At 41.7% G+C, this 10,315-nt stretch overlaps 1 protein-coding gene across 1 annotated transcript in view; it reads left to right on the top strand.

Annotated features, from left to right (window-relative positions):
• The window catches only part of dync2h1 (dynein cytoplasmic 2 heavy chain 1), a 75,316-nt gene that overhangs the window by 13,160 nt on the left and 51,841 nt on the right, over window positions 1-10,315 (top strand). Inside the window, exons 26-37 of the mRNA XM_063017199.1 lie at window positions 865-1,023; window positions 1,108-1,331; window positions 1,485-1,617; window positions 2,357-2,474; window positions 4,935-5,047; window positions 5,451-5,564; window positions 5,788-5,929; window positions 6,344-6,549; window positions 6,644-6,826; window positions 7,208-7,390; window positions 8,610-8,833; window positions 9,072-9,181. Coding sequence (XP_062873269.1) covers window positions 865-1,023; window positions 1,108-1,331; window positions 1,485-1,617; window positions 2,357-2,474; window positions 4,935-5,047; window positions 5,451-5,564; window positions 5,788-5,929; window positions 6,344-6,549; window positions 6,644-6,826; window positions 7,208-7,390; window positions 8,610-8,833; window positions 9,072-9,181 — 1,909 coding nt within the window. The remainder of the gene's footprint in view (window positions 1-864; window positions 1,024-1,107; window positions 1,332-1,484; window positions 1,618-2,356; window positions 2,475-4,934; window positions 5,048-5,450; window positions 5,565-5,787; window positions 5,930-6,343; window positions 6,550-6,643; window positions 6,827-7,207; window positions 7,391-8,609; window positions 8,834-9,071; window positions 9,182-10,315) is intronic.

The following is a 10,315-nucleotide window of genomic DNA, read 5'->3' on the forward strand; positions in this document are numbered from 1 at the left end:
CCATGGCTGGATTACTGACCGGGCCAGTGGGGGGGGCCCAAAACATTTTGCGATGCCTATCAACATTTATGATACAATATATTTTTATTTCCGAGGGCCCTCCATTTTAAGGATCCTCTGACTATTAGGGACTTTGACCCCAGGGCCTCTTGGGGGCCCTAGCCATGCTTTTGGGGGCCCTAGCCATGCTTTTGGGCCCCTTATGAAAATGGATGAGGCGTTGTGGCACTGCTCTGACTTCGACTTCTGGCTATTAGGGGTCCTAGGAAAGAGGGGGGCATATTTTTAGAGGGCCCTGGTTATGAGAGCCCCTACCAGGGGGCCCTAGAGAAGAGCAGGGCATACCATTAGAGGGCCCTTGGGCAACTCTTTGCCCAGGGGCCCAGACTATCCTTAATCCGTCCTTGCTTGGCCCCTGTGCACAAAGCGAAAAGTGTAGAGGAACTCTAGTGGCCTGCACCTTAAACACAATTAACACTTTTGGGATGTATTAGAATGCTGGTATCAAGTCAGGCCTTGTCATCCAACATAAATGCAGTACAAAATAGGCATACGTTCATATTAAATGTGATGTTTTGAAAAGTTAATGGTCAGGTGTCCACATAATTTTGTGTATTTTGTATAAATACACATTGTATAGAAAATACAACATATTTCTTATTATCTCTCAATGCTCATCAAACACTGAAAGCCATGTTTATGCGGTGATGATGTGGACACTTCCCCCTCAGAATCGGTCTATTACATCTACCAGAATCGATCACTTGCATTTGCCACAGGAGCATGTTATGTTAGTGTTAGTGCAGTTGATTACCACCACACAGACATTATAGTACACTTGTGTGCGTGTGTGTGTTTGTGCAGGACCTGAACAGCCGTGCTCATGCAGAAGTGAGTATCCGGGAGGCTCTGCGTGAGGTGGAGCTGTGGGCCTCTGGAGCCAGCTTCTCTCTCACAGAGTACACCAACAGCGCTGGAGCACAGCTCAGCCTCATACGCGAGTGGAGAGACGTCATGAACCAGGTGAGATACCGACAGAAATAGAAGATGCAAAACAAATATTGTGAAATCGATGAAGTTTCTCCACGTTTTATCTTTGATGTGCAGGTGGGTGATAACCGGTGCCTGCTGCAGTCGCTGAAGGACTCGCCGTACTACCAGCGCTTCCATGATAAAGTCTCGCTGTGGGAGACTCGCCTTGCCGACCTCGACGACTTTCTGCAGAGCCTTAATGCCATCCAGAGGAAGTGGGTTTACCTCGAACCCATATTTGGACGCGGTGCACTGCCACGAGAACAGGCCCGCTTTCAGAGGGTGGACCAGGACTTTAGGTCAGAAACCAGCTTGTGTGTGTGTGTGTGTGGTTTGTCATTTATGTTGTGTTGTCATTTATGGTAAACATAGATGGGTCACAGTGGATCAGGCTTTTACTGGGCGCAATCGAGTACTACGCTACACTTCTCTGTTTGTGTGTTCATCTATAGGACCATAATGCTGGATGTGCAGAGAGACAGCAGAGTGACGTCTCTAACCACTCGAGCAGGCATGAGAAACACTCTGAACACACTGCAGGATCAGCTACAGCGCTGCCAGAAATCCCTCAACGACTTCCTTGAGGTGCTTAGTCACACACATTCACTGATCAATTCCAAATCAAAGTGCGTCATTCAGTTCCTCTAGTGAACAGTCGTGTGGAAAAATGGCCAGTGTCTTGTGGCTTACAGGCATAGAATTAGAAACAAGTGGAAAAACACCTTCCAATAATCCTGATACTCAGTTTAAAATATGTAAACATTTAGCACATTTCTGAAAAAACAACTACAAAACCATGACTGCTGAAGTGTCGTTGTGCCATAATGTTTAGGTCTTCACCCAGTCAGATTGATTTAATGTTTGGTGATTGTTTAAGGGATTAATTTATCAAATTATGTTGTCAGAAGTGTGTTTGACCTATTCTCTGGTTCGAGCTGCGATTATACCAAAATCCATCCTCTGCTCGAGAAGTGTGAGCTGAGCTCTCCTAGCTAATCCCAGGCATCTGTGAGCTGCAAGTGTGTTGACCTGCCTGGTAGCACTGCATGAGCTACAGCTTGTAAATACATCATAAGTGCCCTCACACTTGCTAAGGAAATTTAGAAAATAGATATGAAATTTCTAACATCTACAGTACATTGGGGACAAGCATGGGTACAAGGGGAATAACAACGGCTGATCTTTAGCAACAACACTAGACATAAATTCAAATTAAGGAAGACGTTTAGGGAGCCATAACATACCGTAACATAACTGGCTAGAACAATGATCCCATCAGGGTTTGAGAGTGTGGAAGGTGTCTGAATCATGTGACTTTGTGCAGGAGAAACGTTCTGCATTTCCTCGCTTCTATTTCATCGGGGATGACGACCTGCTGGAGATTTTAGGCCAGGCCACCAATCCCACCGTCATCCAGACCCACCTGAAGAAACTGTTTGCAGGTAACAGATTACTTTTTATATATACACAAAGCAAAATATGGATTAAGATTATTAAAGAATCCTAATTGTGCAAGACGAAGAGAACTGAGCACATCACTCCAGTTCTAAAATCTCTACGCTGTCTTCCGATTAGTTACAGAATAGAATTTAAAGTGCTGCTACTGGTCTATAAATCAATGAATGGGTTCGACCCAGAATACATCTCAGATATGTTTAGAGAATATAAACCCAGTAGATCTCTTAGATCCATGGACTCAGGTCAGCTAGTTGAGCTCAGAGTCCAAACTAAACATGGTGAAGCAGCATTTAGCTGTTGGGCTGCATATAACTGGAACAGACTGCCAGGAGATATTAGATGTTTCTCAAATGTAGAAATCTTTAAATCCAGGTTAAAAACATTTCTTTTTTCTTGTGCATATGATTGAGCTCAAAATTTTTGCTATTACCCTCATTTTACCATATTTCTTTTAGTTTTTCATGCTCTTAATAATTCTTTTTATAGAGAATAAATGTAGTGTACATTCTAAATTGAAGGGTATATTTTACTATATTTTCTTTAGTTTTCATGTTTTAATTGCTTATCTCTCTTGTTTTAATTTCGTATTTCCCAAATTGTAGGGTATATTTTACAATATTTTCTTTTAATTTTTCATGTTCTTCATTTTTTTATCTCTCTTGTTTGAATTTCATGTTTTCTTAATTGTAACTAAATGTTTGCAAGAAGTCTTTCTGAGGTTCTAGATCTCAGGAATGTACAGTGTATCACAAAAGTGAGTACACCCCTCACATTTCTGCAGATATTTAAGTATATCTTTTCATGGGACAACACTGACAAAATGACACTTTGACACAATGAAAAGTAGTCTGTGTGCAGCTTATATAACAGTGTAAATTTATTCTTCCCTCAAAATAACTCAATATACAGCCATTAATGTCTAAACCACCGGCAACAAAAGTGAGTACACCCCTTAGTGAAAGTTCCTGAAGTGTCAATATTTTGTGTGGCCACCATTATTTCCCAGAACTGCCTTAACTCTCCTGGGCATGGAGTTTACCAGAGCTTCACAGGTTGCCACTGGAATGCTTTTCCACTCCTCCATGACGACATCACGGAGCTGGCGGATATTCGAGACTTTGCGCTCCTCCACCTTCCGCTTGAGGATGCCCCAAAGATGTTCTATTGGGTTTAGGTCTGGAGACATGCTTGGCCAGTCCATCACCTTTACCCTCAGCCTCTTTAATAAAGCAGTGGTCATCTTAGAGGTGTGTTTGGGGTCATTATCATGCTGGAACACTGCCCTGCGACCCAGTTTCCGGAGGGAGGGGATCATGCTCTGCTTCAGTATTTCACAGTACATATTGGAGTTCATGTGTCCCTCAATGAAATGTAACTCCCCAACACCTGCTGCACTCATGCAGCCCCAGACCATGGCATTCCCACCACCATGCTTGACTGTAGGCATGACACACTTATCTTTGTACTTCTCACCTGATTGCCGCCACACATGCTTGAGACCATCTGAACCAAACAAATTAATCTTGGTCTCATCAGACCATAGGACATGGTTCCAGTAATCCATGTCCTTTGTTGACATGTCTTCAGCAAACTGTTTGCGGGCTTTCTTGTGTAGAGACTTCAGAAGAGGCTTCCTTCTGGGGTGACAGCCATGCAGACCAATTCGATGTAGTGTGCGGCGTATGGTCTGAGCACTGACAGGCTGACCCCCCACCTTTTCAATCTCTGCAGCAATGCTGACAGCACTCCTGCGCCTATCTTTCAAAGACAGCAGTTGGATGTGACGCTGAGCACGTGCACTCAGCTTCTTTGGACGACCAACGCGAGGTCTGTTCTGAGTGGACCCTGCTCTTTTAAAACGCTGGATGATCTTGGCCACTGTGCTGCAGCTCAGTTTCAGGGTGTTGGCAATCTTCTTGTAGCCTTGGCCATCTTCATGTAGCGCAACAATTCGTCTTTTAAGATCCTCAGAGAGTTCTTTGCCATGAGGTGCCATATTGGAACTTTCAGTGACCAGTATGAGAGAGTGTGAGAGCTGTACTACTAAATTGAACACACCTGCTCCCTATGCACACCTGAGACCTAGTAACACTAACAAATCACATGACATTTTGGAGGGAAAATGACAAGCAGTGCTCAATTTGGACATTTAGGGGTGTAGTCTCTTAGGGGTGTACTCACTTTTGTTGCCGGTGGTTTAGACATTAATGGCTGTATATTGAGTTATTGTGAGGGAAGAATAAATTTACACTGTTATATAAGCTGCACACAGACTACTTTTCATTGTGTGAAAGTGTCATTTTGTCAGTGTTGTCCCATGAAAAGATATACTTAAATATCTGCAGAAATGTGAGGGGTGTACTCACTTTTGTGATACACTGTATGTGTGTATGAAAGGTGCTGTACAAATAAACTTGCCTCGCCTTGCCTTGCCTTGCCTATAGGCATCCACAGTGTGGACTTCGACTCCAGCTTCAGCACAATCACAGCGATGAAGTCACTGGAGGGAGAGACTGTACCGCTGAGGAACACCATCACTATTTCTAACGATGTGGAGGTTTGAGACACACACATTTACGTTACTTTAATAATATGTAATTAAATAAGTAACATTTTCCAATCCTAAAGGGGACATATGTAAACATAGAGGCTAAAAACAAAGATTTAAGTTCTCGTCTGACAAGTTTCCAGAAGTTCACAATAAAATTCATCAAATTTGTCTATAACCAACATTTTTAGAGGTTAGTACCCTCAGTGACCACAAATCTTTTTTAATTGCAGAACCTCTTCCTGAATATAGTGTGTTTAGTTGTATTTGGAAGTATCGGTGATGATGCGCATATTCAATTAACACAGTATGTCTGTATTATCTTCACTTGATTAATCAGCCTTCAGGTATTAAAAGGGACCAAACGCTAACTTTCAGTGTGTGTGTGTGTGTGTGTGCGTGTGTGTGTTAGGTGTGGCTGAGTGAACTGTCCTCAGAAATGAAGCAGACATTAAAGTTTCTGCTGTGTGAGTGTGTGAGTGCCGTGAAGAGAGGTGGAGTCGACCCCAACCGCTACCCCTCACAGGTAACACAATTACTGTTCGAACCCATTTCCAGAAAAATGTTGGACATCTGTGATTTGTTCATTCACTTGAATCTTGAATCAACACACTCAAAAAAAGACAGAAATCCACAAATGTGTGTTGATGATGTTTCACATCTCAATTTAAATACTACAGGTTATGTTATTGTGTGTGTGTGTGTGTGTGTGTGTGTGTGTGTGTGTGTGTGTGTGTGTGTGCTATCAGATCCTGTGTCTGGCCGAACAGATCCAGTTTACAGAGGATGTAGAAAATGCCATCCGTGAGCAAAATCTACACCAACTGGAGCTGGAGCTCAGCGCTAAACTGGAGCACTACACTGACACGAACACCAGCACAGAGTCTGCAGGTTCGTATCAATTGTGGCACAAATTTCTAGATAGCCCCTTGATGTTTAGCAGTATTTTGGTAGCTTTTAGACATCTGCAGGTCTACAGGTGGAGAAATTGAAGTCAGTGCTCCTCCATTGTTTGGATGATTAATTATTGTCATTAAAGGTTTAAAGAAATATTGATACTGTAGTGATTGGTTAGTTAATTTACTGGTTGAGTGTTTCTAGAGATCAGAGTCCAGTGTACTATAGTTAAAGCAATTGGACTAGTTGCTGGTTCAAGCAACAAGTCCCTTAATTCTCAATTGCTTGGATTGTATACAGTCACAATAGCAAGTCACTTTGGATAAAAATGCCTGCTCAAGCATCATTAATGTAAATGAAATTGTGATGATTGATTTATTGATTAGTCAATTGGTTCCTTGCTTTTAGACTCCAGTGTGTTACAGTTGAAGCTGAAGGCTCTGATCCTGGACGTGATCCATAACCTGTCAGTGGTGCGAGAGCTGCTGCGCGTTCAGGTTCACAGCACGGACGACTGGGTGTGGAAGAAACGGCTCCGTTTCTACCTGAAGACGGATCAGCGCTGCACTATACACATGGTAGATGCAGAGTTCGACTACACCTGCGAGTATCAGGTACATCAACGTATTTATGCATCTGTCTACTTGTGTTCTGTCAATACACTACGGCTGTGTCCCAAACCACCCACTGTTTGTCTTTCACTTTTAGGGTAACACCCCAAAACTAGTGCACACTCCTCTGACAGATAAATGCTACCTGACGCTGACTCAGGCCATGCGGATGGGTTTGGGAGGAAACCCGTACGGACCAGCAGGAACCGGCAAAACCGAGTCTGTTAAAGCGCTGGGAGGTCTGTTCGGCCGACAGGTGCTGGTGTTTAACTGTGACGAGGTACACACACACACACACACACACACACACTAAATTTTTTACTTAGATAATTGCCTTAAAGAATAAATTGTGTCTATGAAATGAAGATAAAAAGGTCTGGAACTCAAACATCCTGGGGAAGAATGCTAGTTAAAATAAATACTCCATAAATACTCTAGGAAATGGAATAAAACTACTGTAGCAGCTAGAGTCACATGACTATCATATAAATGGGTAGCACATAGTTGTAAGACACTAACAACCTCTGTCAAGTATCTCAACGAATGTGAAGCTACAGGCCAAGTAGTTTGACAACTATAAATACATATAATGACTAGGGAGGTACTGTAACGGCATGCCTAGTTGTAAGGCGCTAACAAAAGTCCGACTTTGTGTGTGTAGGGCATCGATGTGAAGTCCATGGGTCGAATCTTTGTGGGGTTGATAAAGTGTGGAGCCTGGGGCTGCTTCGATGAGTTTAATCGTCTGGATGAGACAGTGCTGTCTGCGGTATCCATGCAGATTCAATCCATACAGGACTCACTGAGGCAGCACAGAGACACCTGTCAGCTACTGGGCAAAGAGGTAACACCCTCACACACCCTCACACATGCTCACACACACACACACACGCGCATGTCAGGAGCCATGTAGCTGTGTAGTCTCCTATCAATTGTGTGCAATTTAAAATAGATAGATAGATAGATAGATAGATAGATAGATAGATAGATAGATAGATAGATAGATAGATAGATAGATAGATAGATAGATAGATAGACAGACAGACAGACAGACAGACAGAAGGACAGATAGAAAGATTTATAGATCGATAGATAGATAGATAGATAGATAGATAGATAGATAGATAGATAGACAGACAGACAGAAGGACAGACAGACAGACAGACAGAAGGACAGATAGAAAGATTTATAGATCGATAGATAGATAGATAGATAGATAGACAGACATAAAGACAGACAGATAAACAGACAGACAGACAGAAGGACAGACAGACAGACAGACAGACAGACAGACAGACAGAAGGACAGATAGATAGAAAGATAGATAGATAGATAGATAGACAGATAAACAGACAGACAGACAGAAGGACAGACAGACAGAAGGACAGATAGAAAGATTTATAGATCGATAGATAGATAGATAGATAGATAGATAGACAGACATAAAGACAGACAGATAAACAGACAGACAGACAGAAGGACAGACAGACAGACAGACAGACAGACAGAAGGACAGATAGATAGATAGATAGATAGATAGATAGATAGATAGATAGATAGACAGATAGACAAAGACAGACAGATAAACAGACAGACAGACAGACAGACAGACAAGGACAGATAGATAGATAGATAGATAGATAGATAGATAAACAGACAGACAGACAGAAGGACAGACAGAAGGACAGACAGACAGACAGACAGACAGAAGGACAGATAGATAGATAGATAGATAGATAGATAGATAGATAGATAGATAGATAGATAGATAGATAGACAGACAGATAAACAGACAGACAGACAGACAGACAGACAGAAGGACAGATAGATAGATAGATAGATAGATAGATAGATAGATAGATAGATAGATAGATAGATAGATAGATAGACATACATAAAGACAGACAGACAGACAGACAGAAGGACAGACAGACAGACATGATAAATAAAAAATAAATAAATAAATAATTACGACAGTCATGATCAGATATTCCCAATGCATGGGAATTTGTTCCAAGTAAAGTGATGTGTGTGTGTGTGTGTGTGTGTGTGTGTGTGTGTAGGTGCAGCTTGACTCAAACTCTGGTGTATTTATCACGCTGAATCCCGCCGGTAAAGGTTACGGAGGAAGACAAAAACTCCCCGATAACCTGAAACAGCTTTTCCGCCCCGTTGCTATGACGACCCCCGATAACGAGCTCATCGCCGAGGTCATACTGTACTCCGAGGGCTTTAAAGAGGGGAGAGAACTCGCGCGCAAACTTAGCGCTGTGTTCAACCTGGCCAGGTACACACACACACACACACACACATACACACTTCCGCTGCCTCCACACATCCCCACACAATTCTATCACACTCACACGCTCTGTCCACCAAGAGAACAGTACAGGCCTGAATGCTTGAACAGGCAAAAACAGGCATTATGTACTTTTTTTTTTTTAATATGTCATCTGTATGTGTGTCGTGTGTTATTCTATAGTGATTTTTATGATTTTGGGTCGTTTTTGTATGTGTTCACGTAGGGAGCTGTTGACCCCTGAGCAGCATTACGATTGGGGACTGCGTGCTCTGAAGACGGTGCTGAAAGGATGTGGGAATTTATTACAGCTACAAGGAAAACAACAAACACAGAGTATTCAAGTTTATTGCTATTAATATTAGTACTACTTAGGGATGGGCGGTATGATGGTAAATTTGGTATACCATCATACCGTAGCATAGTTAATACAACATCTGTAAGCTTCAGTAGGCAGCAAATCTTATAATATTCCTCTACAGAAAGAGAAAGAAGCTTTCAGAGCGATAAATAAAACAGTAGATTTTAGGTATGTCTTATATAAAATAATCAATTTTCTAAGCGAACTGGAAGCGGAGATATATAAAGTCAACCACTTTTACTACAACAGACCTGTGGGGTCAGGTTGTACAGTGGAGTTTGCAAACATGGTTTTATTTGTTAAAGGGAGAGCTAAGGGTCATTGTATAGCACTTAAATATTAAATAAACAATAAAAATGGTATTTATTGCAACTGTTTCACGCGTACTGATTCCATCATAGATTGTGTGGGGCCAAGCAAATCTTATAGTACTCAATTTTTTAATATTTTATGTACTTATGACAGTAGAATCGGCCACGGACATATAAAAAGCCCCTGTAATAAAAAAAACATACCGTGATATACCGTGAAACAATACTGTGATACAAATTTCTGGTCATACCGCCCAGCCCTAGTACTACTGTATTCTGTTGTGATGGGAGCGTTGGCACAGCTATAGATTTCAGTTTGCTGACTTTTAGCCAAAATATGCGGTCAGTGATTGGCTTATATTACTTTAATAACGTCAGTACATCTTACTCTGCGTACACACACAAACACACAAGCATTCATGCCTTAAATCGAATTAGAGAGCATTAAAATGCAGCTTACGGCATTTTACACACTCTTATTGTTTTCCTATTCTCTTAATCTGTTTATTTAAGAGCAGAAATAGAACTAGGTAGTAAGAGCACATGACCAGACAGAAGAGAAAATCATATAAAATATACAAATCATTCAATCACAAAGCTTATGAATAGAAATAAAAAACAGGCGTGTTATCGAGATGCCCCTCCAACCTGATTAAACTGACCGTTGGCTGTCGGCCGGCATGCTGAATGGATTCATGACGGTCTCAAAAAGACTGATTGGTCCGTCTCATGTCATCATACCTCTAGTATAATAACTGCTATAATAGTCATGGACATATTGCTTTCCTTTTGTTATTT

Source organism: Trichomycterus rosablanca, chromosome 20, assembly GCF_030014385.1.
Source record: "Trichomycterus rosablanca isolate fTriRos1 chromosome 20, fTriRos1.hap1, whole genome shotgun sequence".
NCBI classification, from domain to species: domain Eukaryota; kingdom Metazoa; phylum Chordata; class Actinopteri; order Siluriformes; family Trichomycteridae; genus Trichomycterus; species Trichomycterus rosablanca.